At 50.4% G+C, this 22,679-nt stretch overlaps 1 protein-coding gene and 1 long non-coding RNA gene across 3 annotated transcripts in view; one reads left to right on the plus strand and one right to left on the minus strand.

Moving 5' to 3' along the window:
* Window positions 1-7,328: 7,328 nt before the first annotated feature.
* RIPOR2 (RHO family interacting cell polarization regulator 2) overlaps window positions 7,329-22,679 on the plus strand; it is a 228,928-nt gene continuing 213,577 nt past the window's right edge. Inside the window, exon 1 of one of the 2 annotated variants that reach the window (XM_042937755.1) lies at window positions 7,329-7,656. In XM_042937755.1, coding sequence (XP_042793689.1) covers window positions 7,581-7,656 — 76 coding nt within the window. In that variant the 5' untranslated portion in view covers window positions 7,329-7,580. The remainder of the gene's footprint in view (window positions 7,657-22,679) is intronic. The other variant, XM_042937747.1, reaches the window with a different exon arrangement.
* LOC122219500 lies at window positions 17,894-19,545 on the minus strand. The gene is made up of 2 exons (XR_006202406.1): window positions 18,624-19,545; window positions 17,894-18,362 (listed from the first exon to the last, which is right to left on the minus strand). It is a non-coding gene; the product is annotated as an uncharacterized LOC122219500 (long non-coding RNA).

Consider the following 22,679-nt stretch of genomic DNA (forward strand, 5'->3'; position numbering starts at 1 on the left):
GGAGCTCTAGAGGCAGGTGAGTGTGCCCCACGCTGGCACCTGCCCGCCACCGTGGCGCAGGAAGGCACCTGGAAGAGGGAACGATCGTAGTTCTGCTTCGCCATCTCAAGATGAACCTATGGCAGCAGATGTAGGAAGAAGGCACAGGGTGAGGACCTAGAACAGTAAGATACAGAAATTGGAGTTTGGCAGTATTCATCCAATGTCGTCCCGGGGAGAAGGGGCCCAGCTGTCCAGTCCTCTCCACGCGTAAACCCAAAAAGAGGAGAGAGAGACTCTGCTCAGTCAGCCATCCCAGTTCACCCAGGACCGGGGGTTCCGCGGACGAGAGGTTTGCGGTGCCAAAACCAGGGAAGCCTCTGGCAACCCAGGATGAACTGGTTGTCCCCACTCGATGACGCTAACCTTTGCCATCAACCAACTAACCCCTTCGGTGGAGACTTTACTCTCACCCAGCGAATTTCTGGTTATAATCAGGCTCTCCAGGGTTGTAGGAGATAATGCCCCCAAATCATTTGGCGTGATGTCTGGCACGTACCGAGCCCTCAGTAAATGCTTACATCTTTTAGATTTTCAACGTTTGTTTCACTTTTAAATATGTCGGCCAGGTAACCCAAAGTGTTTCAGCAAGTGTTTCTTCTGCCTTGTACGTTAACGGCTTTCCTTTCTGACTTCTAGTTTTCTGTTGAGGTTTTGCTTGGTATGACACAGTTCCCAGAGACGGTCTTCCCTGGGTGCCTTCTCAGCCCCTGGACCTCAACCCCACAGCTTGGGACAAGATGACTCCACGAAGGCCCTTGCCCACCCTCTCTGAGACGCCAAGGGGCAGCTTCTGGGCTCTCGAGACCACCTTATTTGGCGTCCCTGCGGGGCCACACCCTGCGGCATCCATGGGCATCTCTGATTCTTCTTCGTCCAGGTAGCGTGGTGAAGAGAGGAGGCGTGAGACCCACGGACTCCTGAGGACAAGGCGAGACACCCCAGTGATGAGGATGGCCCTGGATGAATAACAAGTCCCCTTCCTTCTGGACTAGGAGGGTCTGTCCTCCCCCCGCCCCCCGTGGGGCCTCCCGCCACCCCATCAGGCTGCTCTCCCTGCCCCGGACCTCCCCTCCTTCCAGGGCTCCCTGGCGTTTACCCCCCACTCCCCCCACCCCCCTCCGCCAGCCTTTGTGCACATGAGTCTTGGGCCTGCGAGGCCTTTTTTCTCATTCCTCTCCCCGCCTTGACATCCCCCAGTCTTTCAGGGCGTAGCTCAGATGCCGCCGCCTCCCCAAACCTGCCCGGGATGCCCCCTTCCTGTTGGAATCATTTCTTTATCATCTGGGCTCCCAAATGGCTCCACGGGGCCTGCTCCAACACCCACCGCGTCGGATCCAGTAATGGAGTTATTTGTGAATCGGTCTTCATTCCCCCCGGGACTTTAGGTTCTCCGGAGCAAACCCACATATTGTTCATCTTTATATGGCCAGTGCCGACAACATCTAAAAAATCTGAATCGGATTAACCTAGTGAAGTCAACACCTCCGGGCTGCTTGGACAACCGCCCTTAAGCAGGCGCCCAGATTCTTATGGGTCCAGGACCCTCGGTGGAGACATCAAGGAGAGACCATCCCTCACTGTGTTCCTTATCTCGCTCCACTCTCTTCCCTTTCCGTCCTAAAAATGTATAAAAATATACGTGCCCCCAGTCAGATGAGTATCCCTCTGGGAACCACACGCGTGAAACCTTTGGGAAGCTCTGGTTTCATGGCACCATTAAAAAATTTTTTTTTATGTTTTTTATTTTATTTTTGAGAGAGAGAGAGAAAGAGAAAGAGAGAGAGAGCATGAGCAAGGGAGAGGCAGAGAGAGAGGGAGACGCAGAATCCGAAGCAGGCTCCAGGCTCCGAGGTGTCAGCACAGAGCCCAACAGGGGGCTCGGACCCACGAGCTGTGAGATCATGGCCTGAGCTGAAGTCCAATGCCCCACCGACTGAGCCACCCAGGCGCCCCATCATAGCACCATTTTAAAATGCAGTTCTTGGTGAGCTCTTTATAGATTTTGGATACTAGCCCTTTGTCTGATATGTCATTTGCAAATATCTTTTCCCATTCCGTTGGTTGCCTTTTAGTTTTGTTGGTTGTTTCCTTTGCTGTGCAGAAGCTTTTTATCTTCATAAGGTCCCAGTAGTTCATTTTTGCTTTTAATTCCCTTGCCTTTGGGGATGTGTCGAGTAAGAGATTGCTACGGCTGAGGTCAGAGAGGTCTTTTCCTGCTTTCTCCTCTAGGGTTTTGATGGTTTCCTGTCTCACATTCAGGTCCTTTATCCATTTTGAGTTTATTTTTGTGAATGGTGTGAGAAAGTGGTCTAGTTTCAACCTTCTGCATGTTGCTGTCCAGTTCTCCCAGCACCATTTGTTAAGGAGACTGTCTTTTTTCCATTGGATGTTCTTTCCTGCTTTGTCAAAGATGAGTTGGCCATACGTTTGTGGGTCTAGTTCTGGGGTTTCTATTCTATTCCATTGGTCTATGTGTCTGTTTTTGTGCCAATACCATGCTGTCTTGATGATTACAGTTTTGTAGTAGAGACTAAAGTCTGGGATTGTGATGCCTCCTGCTTTGGTCTTCTTCTTCAAAATTACTTTGGCTATTTGGGGCCTTTTGTGGTTCCATATGAATTTTAGAATTGCACTGTTGGTGGGAATGCAAATTGGTGCAGCCGCTCTGGAAAGCAGTGTGGAGGCTCCTCAGAAAATTAAAAATAGACCTACCCTATGACCCAGCAATAGCACTGCTAGGAATTTACCCAAGGGATACAGGAGTACTGATGCATAGGGGCACTTGTACCCCAATGTTTACAGCAGCACTTTCAGCAATAGCCAAATTATGGAAAGAGCCTAAATGTCCATCAACTGATGCATGGATAAAGAAATTGTGGTTTATATACACAATGGAGTACTACATGGCAATGAGAAAGAATGAAATATGGCCCTTTGTAGCAACGTGGATGGAACTGGGGAGTGTGATGCTACGTGAAATAAACCATACAGAGAAAGACAGATACCATATGTTTTCACTCTTACGTGGATCCTGAGAAACTTAACAGAAACCCATGGGGGAGAGGAAGGAAAAAAAAAAAAGAGGTTAGAGTGGGAGAGAGCCAAAGCATAAGAGACTTTTAAAAACTGAGAACTGAGGGTTGATGGGGGGTGGGAGGGAGGGGAGGGTGGGTGATGGGTATTGAGGAGGGCACCTTTTGGGATGAGCACTGGGTGTTGTATGGAAACCAATTTGACAATAAATTTCATATATTGAAAAAATAAATAAATAAATAAATAAAATGCAGTTCTTGTGATGCTGTTTGCTCACACATAAAACATAATGTTCAAAACATTGCCGACAATGCATGCATTTCATACGCGAGAAGTCAGGCTTGTGATGGCTTGTGAACGTGGAAAGAACAACGGGGTATTAAGATTGCCTCAGGAACTAACTGGTTTGGTGCCACTGAGGAGACATTTCTAAGTCTCTGCTCCCCCTCCCGTGATGTGAAGGGGTCGGGCAGTGATCCCCGAGTTCTCTGCAGCTCCGAAGTTCTGGGAGGTTCTGATTCTTCATTTTTACTTTGGGGTAAACAGAAGAGAAGCGGGGCGCCTGGGTGGCTCAATCGGTTGAGCGGCCAACTTCGGCTGAGGTCATGATCTCACGGTTCGGGAGTTCGAGTCCCACATCAGGCTCTGTGCTGACAGCTCAGAGCCTGGAGCCTGCTTCGGATTCTGTGTCTCCCTCACTCCCTCTGCCCCTGCCCACTCATGCTCTGTCTCTCTCTCTCTCAAAAATAAATAAACATTAAAAAATTGAGATTACTGTAGCTACTTATTAATAAGAACATGGGGGAGATTAAACAAAAGCATATATCTACTCAAAGCATGCAACACAAAGCCTATTTCTTGGTAAGCACTCCGTCAATGTGGGTTGATAGCCAGCCAGAAAGCCACAGCCGGGACCTGGCTCCCGCTCCCTTCCCGGTTCCAGGGAATAAGCTGAGCCCTATGTCCTTTTTAATGTGTGTTTGTGGCAGGAGAGAAATACCGTGCTGTGCTGTTCTTTCCTCCTGGTGTTTGATAAGCTTTTATTTAAAAATAATACCAAGTTTTCCTTAGTGGTTGGCTTTAAAAGTGGCACTATGTGCCTTAGCTCAGTGGTTTCCATTCTCCACTGAGGCCTTGAAAGTCTGTTTCTCCCAAGGACTGTTTTAAAGTAGAAATAAACCCGCTGGTGGGCTTTCTCCTGAACCTAGCATCTAGTCTCCATCTATTGAAAATGAGTTGAAGCGAGAATGAAGAAAGGATCTCGTAATTATGCCCTTTTTTTTTTCATGTTCTTTTAAACATATTGCTCCTGGCAGAATCTGTTTGGCCATGAAATCCTGCAACCGATGAAAGTTTAATAGCAGCACGAGCCTAGAGGAGAGTCAGAAATTGAGATTCGACCCGTAGCGCAAAGGAGAATGTCCCCTGGGAGGGTGACACTCTCCACAGACACTTATTCCCACCGTTTACAAGTGTGTGCTCAGTGAAAGAAAAGGGAAAGCTTGAGGAGTCAGAAAGGGGAACCATTCGGTATGAGCCGTGGGCCCACAGCACAGCCAACGTGACCGGAAAGAACTGGCAAGAATGATGGAAAGTCCTCTGCTTCTGGCTCCGCCCCCCCTCCCACCAGTCTCTCCGTGATTATCAGGAATCAACTGGTATGATTTGTATTTCAATGCACAAGAGAAGAGGAAATGCAAACTTTTCAACTGCCTCTCATTTTAGACCTAACTGTACTTTCCGCCCCCCTGGCCCGCTGTTCTCCCTCATCTGCTGTTGTAAATTATGTGCATCAGAAAAGCAGTGACTCAGGCAGCACAGGCCTGAGGAAATGTGTGGCCTCAGGAGGAGGAAAGAAGATCTGATACCGACTGCAAAAAAAAAAAAGAAAAAAAAAGTGCTTCATTTTGTATCACATACTGTAGGTTCAAGTTCATTGTGGGCACAGACTTTGAAGAGCCAATGGTGAACCAAGATGGCGGAAGGGAGCATCCTCTCTGGAGCTTCCTCTCCTCTCTCGTTTGCCTGGTTGGCGGCCACCTGATCTGATTTACCGTTAGTGGCAGGAAGAGCAGAGACGCATTGCAGCGAATGATCGTGGAGGTCAAGGGCAGACAAGACTGTGAGAACGTCCTTTCCTAGGCTTCCTGGTTTTCTCGTCCTGCGTTCGTCACTCTAGGGGATTGTGTCCCCTTGCAACAGCCAATAAAACCTTCTCAGTGGCTACCTTACATAGGTTTTTGTGCAAATCTTGTTCTCCACCCTCCACCCTGCTTTGGAAAACGAAGCTCGAGATACAGACCCACCAGGGCCCAGCGGTGATTGTGTAGACCAGCCAAGCCACCCCGACCCTCGTTAACCAAGTCACTATGTTTGGTGTAAAGGGCCCTGGGGTGGTGATCCCCCAGGCTCACAGAGACCCCTGGATGTAGATTCGAGGACAACCAGCTGCCCCCAGAGGCCCCTGGAATCAAGGAACAGATCGTCCCCCTAGGGCCTCCAGGAGGAACCCAGCCCCGCGTTCCGCCTGGTGAGACCCATTCCAGACTTGGACCTCCCCAACTGTAAGATATTGGTGTCCTTTTAAATTTGTGGTGATAAATTAAAGCAGCAATAGGAAACTAATACTTCAGATTCTTGACATAATATACCCCAGCTCCCGCCCCCGCCTCACCCCGCACCCCATTTTGCAGCTAAGGAAACAAAGGCCCAGGGAATTTGCCCCCTTTTGTGAAATCACATTGCTAATTAACAGTAGACGCTGACAACCAGGAGCAATGCTTTTATGCTGAGCACAATCTAAGTCCTTTGCGTGTATCAACTCATGACGTCAGCATAACCCGAAGGCAGCGGCTGTCATTCTTCTCCCCACTTTACAGATGAAGAAACTGAGGCACAGTGATGTGCAAGGCACGAAGCTAGCCAGCAGGCTACCGAAGTTTGCACCCAGACATTTCGGAAGGTACTCTATGCCCCGCCGGGCCCAGAGCCACTGAGCTCCCCGGGAGCGGTCCAATGTGCTGCCACCCCTAGAGTTACTTTATCTCACTGCGTCTTTACAACCCTGGGGAGGTCTGTGGGTCATTTCCTTTCTGGGAGGAAGCCGTGCCCATGCCACAGCTCTGGCTGGGGGCCGCTCCAGCCCTCCCGACTCCCATCTCTCCGCAGTCACCTGTCCCCCCGGCTTGTGGCCCGCGAGAGACACCGAAGAGATGCCAGGGACCCTGCCTTCAGCCAGCTGGTGGATTCTCTTGGGCTCAGTCCGGGCACCTGAGTGTCACTTTTCCCGATCCCGGCCTCACGGCAAGGCTGTTCCTAAGGCCTTGACCACTGACGGTAGGCTGTGTGCGGCAACGTGACAGGGCGTCCGGAAGGGCAATCAGGGAGAGCTTCCCTCCCGGGCGAGGCTCTGCCACGTCTGCGTGAGGGCTGTTCCAGAAAGCCATCTGTTTGGAGGGTCCGCACCTGCGGGCCCCGCGTGAGGCTGCGTTTTTATCACCCACACAGTGTATTTCCTTACACTGTGTCTTCATTCAGCGTGGTCTGAGGAGGGGCTACGGAGATCGGGGAGGCCGACTGTCCCAGCCACTCCTTCATGCCACCAGTTTCCCATGCGCACCGCGGTACGCGGCAGCTCGGGGAAAGGACTATACTTCCTGCCACCAAGAAGCTGCCTCCCTTTCGGACACGCGCGTTAAAACAAACCAGCGAACGGAGAAGAGCTCTAACGGATGAGGGCCGTCTGGCCACGGGCCAGAGGACCGTGAGGGGCACAGGTGCACGGGGGCCGGCCCCGTCAATGTGGGTTCAGGAATGCTTCACAGGAAAACAAGATTTCCAGTGGGGAGCGGGGGGGGGGGGGGGGGGGAGTACAGGGAGAGACACGGGCGGGCAGGTTCGAGTAGGCAGGGAGCCAGCAGCTTAACTGGAGCAAAGGGCTCCCGGGGGCACAAAGAAGTCCTCACGTCGGTTATCACGGGACCGTGCATCCATTCACCAACTATGTGCTGTTCATCCGCCCTGTGCCTGGTGCCAGAGACCCAACAGTAAATAAATCGGTGCCCCAGGGTGTGAGGGCCCCGGCGCCCCCCAGCTCCGCAGTCCTGCCTGCAGAGCGGGAGCCCGTCCTTCCCGCGGACCCGCCACCTGCCCTCCCCCAGCCAGCGCCCGGCTGCTGTGACGAAGGGCGGACACAGGAGCTCCTCTAGAATAAATTACCGCCCCATCATCTTCATGCATAAAACATGGCACAGGAGGCCGGGAGAGGCTCGGCCCCGCGGCCCGGCAGCCGCCTTCGGGCCAGCGGGGAGCGAAGGGAAGGAAAGGAAAAAGCAAGTTAGAAGATAAAGAAGTCAACGGAAGCCTCAGATACAAAAAAGAGAAGACGGTTTGTGTTTGGGGTGCTTTTTTTTTTTTCTTTGATACAAGTGGACTTGGCTCCCGTATCCCCCGGCGCCCTTTTGCTCCCTGCCATGAGAAGGTTGTAGAAGGCTCAGGCCGGGACCATGGTGCTACCTTCACGATTACACTGGGTCAGAAGCAGGCCATGGAGGGACAGGATCCGGAGAAGGCAGCTCAACCGTGAGTGTCCCAAGGGTGTGGCCTGCGCCCCTCCTCTGTGCTGGCCTCCCCTCCGCACCCCTCCCTGCCCCCTCCTCGTCCAGGGCACCCTCTCGCCGAGACCTTAGTCGTCCCCCTCCCCTCCTTCCCCCTTCCTTCCTGTAGCTGCCTCCTAATTAGAGGTAACAAAATATGCCTTGTTTCAAGTAGCAGGTGAGAGAGGGCCTCTCTCTTTATTTCTGCATCTAGATGGAAACTACAAATGAGTATTGACACCGGTCGAGGGGTTGTGTGAATCGGAACTTTCGTTTTCTACAGGGGGGGCCAGGCGCCAGATGTCCGCTCAAACGGGCAGGTAGCTAGGGCGGGTGAGACTCGGGTGAGTCACATTTCCGTTAAAGGGACCAGTCGTGTGTTTCCTAAATTTTCAGACTCTCACTGAGGTTCCCCTTGAGTTGACAGAAACGCTAACCAAAAGGGAGAGTTCAGTGTTGAAGTAATCTGAGAAAGAAAGAGCGTTCCTAATATATGCCGGGACCATCACCCCCCAATAAGTACCATACTGGTGTGTGTCTGTTGCCGGGGAGGGTCATTTAACCCCACGTGTCAGCAAGTTCAAATCGAGGGGCTAGGCTGCTGAGGTACGTGAGTGGGTCAAGGGCCGTTTTCACAGCGCTCGTGTTTGTCATGAGAAAAACAACAGTAAAGCCATGATGACGAGCTTCAGTGACTTCCGGCCTCGGCCTGAAGAGGCAACAGGGAACGGTAGAGACTGTGGTAAATGGGGAACACGTGTGCCCCCCATAAGAGGGCACCATATTGTCGTCACGTTGTTTTCATGAGGAACGAACGGAGGCCCACGTGGCCAGGTTTCCTGACTTTTCCAGAAAACAAAAACACACTACTTTCTCAGTCCAAGCCCTCAAGTCTAAACACGAGCCGTGAACTCTTTAAATACTCACCAGTGGACAGTAGGCCGTGACACAGAGTGTGACCACTGTGGACCCCCGGGCCCTGGTTTAAGGGCTGGGTGTTACTCTCGCTAAAGGCCCATCACACGGTGCTGTTTCAGCCTCATTAGATGTTGGCGAGACTTTCTCACGTGTTTCTCACGTGTGTTAGGAGCCCCCGGTGAGGACGGTTGAATTAAGAGGAATGAGGGGTTTGGGAGGATAAATAGCAAACGGTGACGATGTGTTAGCGTGGAGGGCCCAGCTGGGCTGCTTGGGTTTCAAATAGCACCCCACGTGCAAGGAATTGCACGCAGCAGAATCTTGAATATAAAGGGACAGCCGTTAGCAACTTTCTTACTTCTCTGCGTCTTTCACCTGAACCTCTAAAGTTCGGACTCTGGCTTTGGCGAGCCTTCATTCTGTGTCCGTGGGGGAAAGAGCTGTGGTCCCGCCGATTTCGGACAAGACCTCCGGTGTGGGGCGTGTCGCTGAGAAAGGGTCGAGTATGATCTGTGCTGTTGCATAGCGATGGGGTGGGGGTGGGGCAGCCTGCCCTCCACCGGTAAGAACTTGGGAGGAGGACCGGTTTCATGACAGCGATCGTACTTAAATTATGGGACTAACGCCTGGACTTTGGGAGAAGGTTTCTGCGTGGTTTTGATACGAAACAATGAGGTGTTAACAAATGCTTAATCCAGGTTTGACATTAAGCAGGCTGGTCCCGACCTCTTTGGCATAAGCGTCTGAGGAAGGTGGGGGTGGGTTTCTGACATTCCTGCAGAGTGGTCAAGAGGCCCGCCGTGTTAGAGAGTCAGTGTGACTCAGAATCAGCAGCGGATCAAGTGACTTTGCCTGGGGTGGACTTTGCCAACTCATGGAACACCTGTGCATGTCTGAAGGCCGAGGAGTAGAGGCCATGGAAAGGGGAAAAGAGTGAGGACGCTGAAGCGAGAACAATGGAGAAGTTTCTCACTGCAAACACCAGCCTACAAGCCTGGCCCTAGACATTGTTTTGCAGTTGCTAAATTCGGTCTTTGATAACTTTTTCTGTCCCCTTTCTCTGAGGCTTTTCTTACAGGTCAGCATCCCCTCTGACTCAGACACCCAAGAGTAACCCTCGGGGTGATTCTGTTACTGAGAAAAAAATAAGTTAACAACCTTTTCCCCCAAATTCACAAAGGGACCTTGAATGGCAATAGGAGATACACATGCCACCACTGTGCACTTCCGTGCCCATGCAGGCATTGCTAATCAACTCTGCACCCCCGTGCCCATGCAGGCGTTGCTAATCAACTCTGCACCCCCTGTGCCCATGCAGGCATTGGTAACCACCCCCCCCACCGTGCCCATGCAGGCATTGCTAATCAACTCTGCACCCCCGTGCCCATGCAGGCATTGCTAATCAACCACCATCCTCCTCACCCAGGGAAGCCAGGCCCAGTCTTGGAATCCTTTCCAACCCAGTACTATTTCGCATCAATTAGACCTGCCTCAACAGCAAAAACCTGTATTTGTATTCTGTTGCTTTGTAGCTAGTTACCACAAGCTTATTGTCTTCAAACAATACCCATTTATTACCTCACGGTTTCCATCGGTCAGGAGACTAGGCATGAATCAGCTGGGTCTACTCAGGGTCAGCCAATGCTGTGGTCGGTGTGTCAGCCATAACTGCTGAACCCTCTGAGGCTCAGAGTCTCCTTCCAAACTCAACGGTTGTTGGCAGAATTTAGTTCCTTGTGGTAGGACTGAGGCCCTCAGCAAGAAAAGGCTACCCACAGGGCCCTCTCTCCACCATGGCAGTTCTGTTTTCTTAAGGTCAACTAGAGAGTATCTGGTACTGCGTGTAATCTCTCCTGCAAAGAGTTCTCCCGATTAGGCCAGGCCCACCCAGGACAATCTCCTTTTGATTAGTTCAAAATCAGGGATCAGGGATCTTAATTACATCTGTAAAATCCTTCTTTGCCCATATAACCTAGTCATGGAAGTAAAATCTCATCATATTCCAGGTCTTTCCCACACTGGAGATCAGGGAATCACACAGAGCATGTGTGCCAGGGTCAGGAGTCAGGGGCCATCTTAGAATTATGCTTACCACAGAACCTGTCATCCTTGCGGTAGAAGATGGATTCTGAGCTACTGGAAAGCTTTGTTTTTCTTCTTCTTATGAAAATTTTCAACGATACAGAGAAGTAGAGAAAATAATATCACGAATCCCGTACACCCATCACCTAAACTTAACAATCGTTACCATGTTGCCATATTCGCTTTATCTACTTCCTGCCAAAGTATTTTAAAGTAAATTGCAGACATTACGACAGGCCTATAACTCCGCAAAATGCCCGGCACCTAGAATACTCAGTAAAGGCTTGAGTTCAAGCAAAATTGTATTCTTATTAAAGCAATGACTCCCGAAGGCCACCTTCCCTTACTACCCCTGGCTGCTGCTTTTCACTTCCGGTGTCTGTAATGAGATGTTTACGGTCTGTAGTAGGGTGGCGTGCCACGTAATGGTACCAAGGTATGAGAGTTACAACATGTTACCCTTCGTAGAGATGTTTGGATTAAAAATTTTTTTAGATTTTTTTTTTTTTAATCTTTATTTTATTTTTGAGAGAGAGACCGAGTGTGAGCAGGGGAGGAGCAGAGAGAGAGAGAGAGAGAGAGGGAGACACAGAACCCGAAGCAGACTCCGGGCTCCGAGCTGTCAGCACAGAGCCCGATGTGGGGCTCGAACCCACAAACCGTGAGATAGTGACCTGATCCGAAGTCGGACGCTCAACCGACTGAGCCACCCAGATGCCCCTAAAAAAATTTTTTTTTAATGTTTATTCATTTTTGAGACAGAGCACGAGCTGGGGAGGGGCAGAGAGAGGGAGACACAGAATCCGAAGCAGGCTCCCGGCTCTGAGCTGTCAGCACAGAGCCTGACTCCGGGCTCGAACCCACGAACCGCGGGATCGTGACCTGAGCCAAAGTGAGAAACCCACCCGACTGAGCCGCCCAGGTGCCCCTGGGATATTTGCATTTTACGAGGGGCCACCAGAGAAAGGCCCAAATCCACGATGGTGGGCAGGCTGAAGAGGGGCTCTTCTGACACCCCAGAAACCCTACCAGGCTGCCTACCTGAGACCCCCAGGTAAAGGGGGGTGTGACCAATAGCTCAATGGACACCTGGACTTTCTGAACGAGGACAGCAGCATCTGGGCTGGCCATGAGCCTGCCTTTCCTTTACTCTGCCACAGTTAGGGGACACTGAGGGACGGGACCCCTGGCAAGGGTAACGCTCTGACAGCAGGGAGACTTCTTAGCTACTGGCCTGTGGGGGGTCCCTGTACCTCCCTGGTGCCCACCTCCTTGACCGTAACATGGCTGTTACGATGACACCAGCCTCACGGTGCTATTGGGGAGGTTAAAAGACATGACTTGTGTCCCCTCCTTGCACCGTGCCTGATACATGGCCGTGGTGGCTGCTGGCATCTGAGAGGACACAAGTGGTGACAGTGACGTGGGGGACAGTGCAGCGGGGCCACCAGTGCTTTTGGGCGGTTGGGGGGGTAAATGTCGCATTGGGGAAGGTGGCCCTTCTTCCTGAGCCTTGGCGTCACCCGCCCGCACGTCCAGCCCTGGGCACCACCGCAGGCGGGAGGGTCCAGCCGCGCCCAGGAAAACCACTCTGGCCTCTGGGGGTGCGACAACTCCTTTCTTCTGGAAAACCCGGCGTTTTCCCCAACGGTGGATCCCCAGGCCGTTCTCCGTACCAGTAAAAACATCCGGATGACACAGCCCGAGGACGTCTTGTTCGTGTCCTCCAGAGGTTTTGCCTCCCCGTCTGGTGGAACTTTGATGGACAAGGCCGCAGAATGGCACCCTCGCGGACCCCAGTGACAGCTCCCTGGGTCCCTGGGAAGACAGCAGTGACAAAGCTGATACACGGTTGAGATTAGGGATGCTGCTCAGAGATACCACTGGCGACTTCCTTCCCAGGGGTAACGTGACTCGGCTGTCAGGTCTGCTCCTCTGCCCGTTCTCCTGGCTCAGTGGGTGGCGTTCTTCTTTGTGACGGGGCGGCTGGGGGCCTGCGGGCAGCGGGGAGACTTCTGGACCGTGTCTGGGAGCGCGGGCGAGATTTCGAAGGAGGGCTCTCCCGTCCGTGGCTGTCCTGGACGTGCAGTTCCGCACAAGGAGGTAAGAACACCTTGTGGCTCCTCCTCACCCCGCGTGGCTTTGGGGAGCGCTCTGGTCCCTAGAAAGCTCTCGGAGTCTCTTCTAAATAACAGGTGGCTCCAATGGAGCTCGGGCCGAGGGCCGAGGCCCCGGGCAGGTCCCGGGGAGCCAGAGAGGCCTACGGAAGGTGCGCGGGGCGCCTTTCCCGGCGGCCTCTGTCCCCGCGGGGCCACCACTGCGCAGATGGCCCCTGCCTGCCCGAGAGCCAGCGTCAGCTTACAGAGCAGGCCCGCTTACTATCGGCTTTCGGCACTGGCTCCCTGCTTGCTGGCCGGGCTGGGCCTGGACACTCTCACGTTTCCCTGCGCCCCCTCCCCTGGGAGTCTGGCCTGGGGAAGCCCCGAGCTGGCTTCTCAGCGCACAGACACTCGAACATCCCAGAGGAGCAGAAGCCACGTTGCTGCCTCGTACCCGCCAGGCTGTTGCCCTGATGCCATCGGAATCGCCCTGAGTGTCTGTTCCTTCCGGCAGTGCTACCGCTGCGGGCCGGGCCTCTCTGGTCCATCTCCCCACCCGAGAATCCCTGTGGTGGTGTCTGTTTGCTGTAAAGCCGTAAGCTTAAAGATTTGGGAGCCGGTAAAAGCGGGGGCGCCCCAAGTATAAAAACCAAAGAAAGATGCCTTTTAGAACATTCCCCGCAATCCCTAAGTTACACATTCTTCTAGGCTCCATTTTATCCACCTGCTAAAATTGTCCATTAACAGCCTCAGCTCAGACAATAGGCAGGCCGCCCCCCACTGCCCCCCCCCCAGGTCCGAGTCTCCCCCCAGTCCCACATCTTGTTTACCCCACAGTCCTGCCAGTTCCAGAGGATTCAGCTGTATCTTGTTTAGGGACCCTCGCATTCCCACTGATGTAAGAGTCCTTTATATACCTTCAAACGTGGCGTTACCTATTTTCTCATGGTCCAGAAGAGTAATTGCTTCTCTAGAAGGCTCACCCTTCTTCTGCCTTAATGACTGAGTCTGGGAGTGCCATTGCCAAATGCCCCATTCCAGCTCCTACCGTCAAGGAAAAGAAGGACGGGAAACCCGAGAAAGGGAGATACTTTGAATAATTCAAGGGGGTTCTGTTGGTTGAAAAAGTGCTCTCTTTGTATGTACATTGATCTGGACAGATATTTTAGCTGTGTTCAGCCAAGGGCGGACAAAAGAGAGGGTGTGGAGGGAAAAGGGAAGGAGAAGAAGAAGAAACACTACTACAATGAACACAAATTTGAAAGAAAGAAAAGAAAGAAAGAAAGGCAGAAAACTGCAGAGGGATTAGAGAACTCAGGGCTTGGTGACAGATCCCAAAGCCTTTTATTCCCAGATTGGTTGTTTGTAGACAGATAAAAAGAGCCCAAAAGTTACTCACTAGAATAACAACTTGGTCTCTGCTTAAAAGCAGAAAATTAGCAAAAGAGCACATTTTCTGGGTAACGTGAAGCTAGTGTATTAAGTTGGGGGTGGGGGCAGGGGGAGGAGGGTTCCAGGAGATGAAAACCATCTTGAAATATGTGAGCCAAACATCACCCACTTTGTGCGTGCCAGGTTTTCCTCAGAAACAGCAAGATCGGAAATTGTTTAAGTCCATATGAAGGTGTGTGCGTGTGTGTGTGTGTGCATGTACACACACACCAGTTGTCAAGGCTGTGAAGACCACGAGCTTGGGCAGTAACGCTAGAAAACAAACATCTTCATTCCGTTTTGAGCTGATACAAAACCATCACGTCTCTGTGGTGCAAGAATCAAGCAATATACAAACACATAAGGGAGAGGGGAGGAAGTCATCTAGAACCCGCCCCCCCCCCCCCCCGCCCACGACCATACAGCATAGTGTTCTCATTTCTTGGACTAAAACATACTAAACATATTGTTTTCTCGGATCTGTTCTGCAACTTGCTCGTCTCATGTAGCCACCTAACTTGCATACATTTCTGTGTCCATCAGCAGCCTTGAATTTCTTTAGACGGGGTTCATACGGCCAAATAAATGCACACGAAGGTTTGCAGGGTTCGGGCAGTTTGAGTATATCTAATCTGATTCACTCAAATACACACACACGCACACACACAAAGACCATAATTGTAAAAAGGGATTGTATTGGATGTGGACTGGAGCGTGCACTTAACTATTCACCTCGCCTGGAGTCTGGGACTCTGTAGCTTTGCCACACTGCCCCCACTGTCCCCACATGGTAATGTAGGGTGGAACTAGTCCCCACATGCTCCCGGAAGAGTGAATCTTTGCACCCCCCCCGCCAAAATGAATGCCGACTGGGAAACAAGACCATTCCCTGTCCCCTTGCGGGCTGGTCCCATGACGCCCGGTTTCCAAGGCACCAGAGGTGTTCTCGTGCTTGTGAGTGGGTGATTTGACACTTGTCCCCGTCACAAAATGGAGAGAGGCATCTAGGGCTGGAGCCCGTGCACTGCATAGCCGGGCAAGATCCAGAAAAAACAGGGTCTGGGATATTTGCTGACTCTGAATTTCTGCCACCCAAAGTTTCTTTCCCCGAGGACTTGTTATCCATAGAGTCAAATTAATCCAATCCTTCAATTTCCGAGCAAGTGACACAAAGCCTAGAGGATTCACTTGCTAACGTTGTGTGAAAGGAAAACAAGTAAACACATGTAAAGGAGCCTGCAAAGAACCTCGAGAGACTCCCCCTCTGGACAAGGGGAAGCTTTACTTCTATCAGCATGGCTTCAAAGGATCAGAAAATATGCTCTTTTGAGCCCATCAGAGGCCATGGCATGGAAGGGATTTTGTGGGCTTGCAAGCCTCCTCTAAATGGTACCAATCGTGAAGGATATGTGTTAGATGTGTTTTTTAAATGTGTTCCAAGATTTCATTGGCAACAATTTTCACATACAGAAAAGTTGAAAGAATTGTAGTGGGAGCATCTATACAACTAGCCCCTGGATTCTGCCACTGAGTTTCGCTGGACTCGCTTTATCTCCTATCGAGCCGTCCATCCATTCCCCTATAAATCCATCAATACATCTTACTTTTTTCATGACTGACTCTTCACTTCAACATCTGTGTCACCCATTCTTGGTCAATGGTTCTTTAAAAACATTTCCTTTTGGTCAAATCCATTGAGGCATAATTTGCAGAGTGTCTTTTTATAGAGCGTGCTTTTACTTCTTGGTATATAGTCCCATCAGTGTTGACAACATCTGGGGCTGTACAGCCACCTCAACAAGCAAGATCTAGACGTTCCACCCCCCAACCTTCCCTCCTGCTCCTTTGTTGTCGAGCCCCTCCCTAGACCTTGTCAGCCGGCGATCTGCTTCCTGCCTTATGGTTTTGCCTTTTCCAGAACAGTTTATAAATGGACACCTCCAGTCTGTAGTCGTTTGAGTCTGGCTTCTTTCACTTAGCTTAACAGGTTTGAGGTTCCCCCATGTTGTCGCCTGAATGTTTGTCCTTCGTTACAGAGTAGTATCCCATTATTGGGCGTATTTGTATAGGGTAGGATCATTTGCAGGTGACAAGGTCTCTAGGCAAAAAGCATGGGCACGGGTGCCTGGGTGGCTCCGTCGGTTAAGTGTCTGACTCTTGATTTCAGCTCAGGTCATGATCTCGTGGTTCACGGGTGTGAGCCCGGCATCCGGCTTTGTGCTAACAGCACAGCATGGAGCTTTCTTGGGATTCTCTCTCTCCTCTCTCTCTGCCCCTCCCTGCACACACATACACTCTCTCTCTAAGAATGAATAAATAAACTTTAAAACACATAGGTAGACAGTCCCCAAGGGCTACATGGTCTACATGGGTAGACATCAGTGTGGACAACGCCCAAGATCTCAATGGTCTTCATATACCTGTTCCCCTCTCAGGGGAAGCTCTAAGCAAATCAGGGACAATGAACCCCTCTGGAGTCCCACGACGCCTCATCTACACTCTGGGAACATCAGTGGGACCTTCTCGGGTACTATATTCAATCAGTAGGAAATGATTACAGTTCGGAATGTGTCACACAAGTTGTCAACGCTACATTCTTTTTTCTATGACACTGTATGTGGCTGTAGAAGCTGTATATCGCTTTGCCCAGGGTGAGACCCAGAATCAGACCGACATTGGAGAGCAGAGGCCGGGGCATGGCTGTCCTGGCCCCGGAGAGTAAGAGACAGTTACAGGGACCCCAGGAGTCCTACTGGGGTCCAGGAGCTTTCTGGCTGCCCTGTTACCCTCTCCATTTTTTCTCCCTAATTTGAGTTACAATGTTGTGTTTTGCATCAAGAGCAAATAAATCCTGTGCCCAGAAGGAAAAGAGTGAAGGAATGTCTTGAGTTCTCAAGGAAATCATGTAGGTTAGCTTTCAGCTTTTCATCCAGCTTTTATTTTTTTTTTTAATGTTTGTTTATTTTTGAAAGAGAGAGATGGAGCATGAGCACAAGCATGAGCACGGGAGGGACAGAGAGAGAGGGAGACACAGAATCGGAAGCAGGCTCTAGGCTCCGAGCTGTCAGCACAGAGCCCGATGCGGGGCTCGAACCCACGAACCGTAAGATCATGACCTGAGCTGTAGTTGGACAGTTAACAGACTGAGCCACCCAGGCGCCCCTAATTCAGCTTTTAAAAGACTAGCCCAGACATAGTTATAATTCCCCCAAAGGACAACAACTCGATTTCCTTCTAAATAGAAGTTAAATCACATTGGATCAAAGTTGAATTTAACCTCACAGTTAAAACAAAGCTGCTTGGTTTTGTAAGATGAGAAACCCAGTCCTCAGGTGAGACTACAGATTCTCTTCGCCTTCAGCAGCATTTCTGTGTCATCTGTGATGTGGGGGCCCACGACGTCCCCACCACGGCCGCGGGACTCGTTTCCAGGTCTCCCCTCGGGTCATCTGCGAGAAGCCGCTCAGAGCACGTAGCCTGTCGGTGTCCAGCCATCCTTTCCCGTCCTGGGGCTCTTGGGCACCGGCTTTTCTCAGTGCTCCCTTCCAGTGCTCTGTACCTCGGGTCACCCCAGTGCCTCCGGCATTTGCCCCCTCGGCCTGGGACACAGCCCAGCTCTCAGCGCCTCGCCTCGCCTCCTCCCACACCAGACCAAACCCACTGCTCTCCGCAGCCTCCTGACGCTGGCGTGGCCCAGGGGACGGGTCCCAGTGTGTCAACCTCATAGCAATGACTCAAATCTCACACTTCTGTGGGTCCAGGTGTTTCCCCCTGCATCCTCCCGCTGCCGACTCCCGGCTACCCTGTCAGCTAGAAAGATCTGTATTACGCCCTTTCGCTCGCGTGGGGACGAAGGCTCAGAGAGAAGGGAACACGAGGGGACACCGCTCCCTCCTCCGGAAGGGACCCGTGCCGGGCATCAAGCCAGCTGCTGCGTGAGTCACTTTCACTGACGCTCAGTCCGGCCCCGTTTCTGCCTGTTCCGGAAATTCACCTTACCGTGTCTCCCCACGTCTCAAGGTCTGGGCCCAGATGAAATGCACGCAGCTGCGGGTGTCCCCCAGAGGCCGACTCCGGAACCCCACTGTCTGACCGCAGAGGAAGGGACGTGCGGTATCCCCTGCGAACCGCGTCTCCAGAGCTGTGCCAGAGGCTCGGGAATCTGAGAGATGCAAGGAAAACACTAACAGAATGTTCAAATCGTGATGGAACGTCTACCCTGAGTCCCCGTTTCTTTTCTATGCCAGACAAGGGTGGTCGGGACCACTGAGACCGCAACCAGACCACCCGGGACCCCTGCGCCCCCTCCAGAACTGGGAGAAGTCAGGCCGGCTCCGTTCACCCTCCGCGACCAGGGCTGCCTCCTCCAGGGTGCCAGTCCTGCTTGGCTATCTGTTGACCCCTGAAAGTCGCCTCTCCCTACTTGTTCAGTCGGTTCCCATCCTGCTGGTGGCTTCTGACACTGTGTTTCCCCACATCTGTGCAGAGGTTGAGCTGAAGGGAGGAATAGGGCGGGTGAGGGCAACTCCCATGGCCCCAGGATGCGGTGGCCCACCCCGGGGGCCCCTTTCCTCCCCAGCACAGAGTCGCAGACTCCCCTGGGGCTCGCCAGAGGATGCCTCCCTCCAGACCCACCGGGGCCTCCCAACTCCAGCCGCTCCTGGGTCACCGTGTGTAAGAGGCCGTCCCCAAACCGGTGACCCCCTCCCTGGGCTGCGCACACCTCCGGTTCTGTGCCCCGCAGGGCTCGTGCAGCGCCAGCACCCGGTAAGCCACCCCTCCCATCAAGGTCGCCCCCCACACTTTCCCTTCTGACCTTGGGGAGGCTTCGGGCTTCCCCGAGGAGCTCCAACCCTTCCCCCGGCGGCAGCCGGCCGCTCCCCCGGTGACACTGTGTGCTTTAGCCTCTGCGGGCTCACCTGCCAAGCGGGCGGGCGGCATCCCCCCCTCGCTGGGGTCCTGAGCGCTCGGGACGACGGTGCGTGTGAAAATGTTTCGTCAGCTTGCACAACGATACAACGCGCATTAGGGCGTACCTTTACAGTTTTATTCTTTATGGTAAACACAGTGTATTATAAAAATACATATAACTTATCAAAAAGCTCTTAAAGAGCTTCCTCTTGTTTAATATACCTCCCGACGTCCCCCCATTTGCTGTCTTTAAAATTGTCATAGTCTTGCATTGAAGACCACTGTGACCTCCGCTATACCGCGAAGGTCACCGGTTCAAAGACATCGCAGGGGAATTCATGTTCTAAAGTCATACCACCGGTTTCTTTTGCCAGTATACATTCCTTTTGTCCCCTTTTTAAAAAATTTTTTTCACGTTTATTCCTTTTTTTGATAGACACATTTTTTTGATAGTGAGTGGGGGAGGGGCAGAGAGAGAGAGAGGGAGACACAGAATCTGAAACAGGCTCCGGGCTCCGAGGTGTCAGCACAGAGCCCGACGTGGGGCTCGAACTCACCAACCGAGAGATCATGACCTGAGCCGAAGCCGGACCCTCCACCGACGGAGCCACCCAGGCGCCCCGTTTTTTGTTCACTTTTAAAAATGTACAGAAAACAGAAAGAAAATAGACGGTAACTCAAAACAGGCTAACGAGGACTGACTTGTAGAAATTCTCAGGCTCTTTACTTTTGAGGAAGAACAAGGACTTAATGACGGTTCGTGTCCCCACTGTTCACGAGCTGACCTCCCAAAGTGTTTTTAGAAGACTGATCTGTTCCTTCCGCCCTTCGGTCTCTCATGTTTCCTCTGTTAGACAAAGATGCTCTTCAGCCTACGTAATGTTGAGCATAAATCTGAATTCGCGAGGCCTCACGTAATAAAACTCGGCTCTCCTTTATGCGTGTGGCAAAATGCACACTAATATAAACACCTAATAAAACCCACGCTATCAGCCAAACACAACAAATGGAGGCAATTTCCCTCTTCTGCACACGAAAGCCCTGATTAATCCCGCACCCTCCTGGGTAGCATCTAGAGGCTTTTCGCCTTTCGTTTTACCTGTAAATAGCATTCATGTATAAAACTGTCTTTCTGAACACCATGCTTTCAAAAATGACTCGTCTGTGATTCAAAATCCAACAATCTCTGGAGCTTTTAATCTCACGCAATTTTTTTTTTTCAGTTTTCTTCTGTTCACGAATGTACTTACAATTTGCTTTGAGGTACCAAGGGTTAAATAAAGCATAAACAAAACATCCCTCAGGGTCATAAAGAAGCTTACGACACATTCCTTTCTTCCACTCAAGCCCTCGTATTATATTAGTTTCCAGAGTCTTCCCCTCTAGGAACAGTCAGCTTCCGACTCTCCCTGAACAGTAACTCACTAGAGGGACTCAGTGAGGAGAATGATTGCTCCCCAAAGTCCACAGTGTTTCCAAAGCCACGTTGGAACATTCATATTCATCACATCATAGGAAATAGGTTTTTTTTTTTAAAGCCTTGAGCACATTATCTTTAGTTAATTTGTATGGTCTTCTCCATTCCAGCATCCCATTTTTATTTTGATCAATTATATTCTCAAAAGAGTTTTTTTTTTTTTTTTAAGGTGCTATCCTCAGAAATTCAGCTTAAATTAAAACAAAAACTGTTTACGTTTCCTTTGTTTTAAGGCACAACCATTGCTGGGGGGTTGGGGGAGGGGTGGAGGGACAGAAGGAACTTCCTCACCTGTTCCTGTCATTTAAAAAAATTGTAAATCCAGTATAGTGAACATACAGTGCTACATTAGTTTCCGGTGTGCACTATAGTGATTCGACAAGCCCGTACATTGTTCGGTGCTCATCATGATCAGTGTACTTAATCCCCATCACCTATTTCCCCCATCCCCCACCCACCTCCCTTCTGGTAGCCATCAGTGTGTTCTCTATAGTTAAGAGCCTGGTTTTTTGTTTTTTTTTTTTTTTGGTTTGTCTCTCTTTGTTTTTTTTTCCTTTGTTCATTTGTTTTCTTTCCTAAACTCCACATACGAATGGGATCACATGGTATTTGTCTTTCTCTGACTTGTCTCACTTAGCATTATGCTCTGTAGATCCCTCCATGTTGTTGCAAATGGCAAGATTTCATTCTTTGTTTTATGGCTAATATCTCTTGTGTATATCACTTCTTGATCCATTCATCTGTTGATGGACACTTGGGCTGCTTCCCTAATTTGGCTATTATAAATAATGCTGCAAGAAACATAGGGGTGCACATATCCTTTTGAACTATTGTTTTCCTATTCTTTGGGTAAATACTGAGTAGCGCCATTACTGGATAATACGGTAATTCTATTTTTATTTGTGGTGGAACCTCCATACTGTTTACCACAGTGACTGCACTAGTTTGCATTCCCACCAACAGTGCGTGAGGGCTCCTTTTTCTCCACATCCTTGCCAACACTTGCTCTTTCTTGTGTGTGTGTGTGTTTTTTTTTATTTTAGCCCTTATGACAGGTGTGAGGTGGTATCTCATTGCGGTTTTGATTTGCATTTCCCTGATGATGAGCGATGTTGAGCATCTTTCCATGTGTCTGTTGGCCATCTCTGTGTCTTCTTTGGAGAATGTTTGTTCATGCCTTCTGCCCACTTTTTAACTGGATTATTTGCTTTTCTGGTGTCGAGTTGTATAAGTTCTTTTTATATTTTGGGTACTAACCCTTTATCAGATATGTCCCTTGTAAATATCTTCTCTCACTCAGTGGGTTGTCTTTGTTGTTGTTGATGATTGTTTTCTTTGCTGTGCAGAAGCTTTTTTATTTTGACACTTTTGTCTTCTCCGGTCTCAGGACACATATCTAGTAAAATGCTGCTACATTCGATGTCAGAGAAGTTACATTGACATAAGTGGGGTGTTACAGTCTCCTACTGTTATTGTATCAGTATCAATTACTTCCTTTATGCTTGTTATTAGTTGCTTTATGTATTTGGGGCTTTCGTGTGGGGTGCATTAATATTTACAATCGTTATTTCTTCTTGATGGATTGTCCCCTTTATTAATATATAGTGCCCTTCTTGGTTTCTTGTTACAGTTATCGTTTTAGAGCCCATTTTGTCCCATCTAAGTATTCCTACCCAGCTTTCTTTTCACTTCCGATTGCATGATGAAATCTTTTCCATCCCTTTGCTTTCATATCTGCAAGTGTCTTTAGGTCTGAAATAAGTCTCTAGTAGGCAGCATATATATGGGTCTTGTGCTTTTTTTTTTATCCATTAAGTCACCCTATATCTTTGATTGGAGTGTTCAGTCCATTTTCAAAGTAATTATTGATAGGTATATACTTATTACCATTTTGTTACTTGTTTTGGGGTTGTTTTTTTATTTCCGTGTTTCTTGCTTCTCTCGTGGGTGATGGGTTTCTTTAGTGATATACCTGGATTCCCTTTTGTCTTTATTTTTTGCATATCTGTTACTGGCTTTTAATTTTTGGTTCCCATTAGGTTTGTATTTAACATCTGACACATCTATCAGTCTGCATTAAGTTGATGGTTG

The sequence above is a fragment of the Panthera leo genome, chromosome B2, assembly GCF_018350215.1.
Source record: "Panthera leo isolate Ple1 chromosome B2, P.leo_Ple1_pat1.1, whole genome shotgun sequence".
Classification (NCBI taxonomy): domain Eukaryota; kingdom Metazoa; phylum Chordata; class Mammalia; order Carnivora; family Felidae; genus Panthera; species Panthera leo.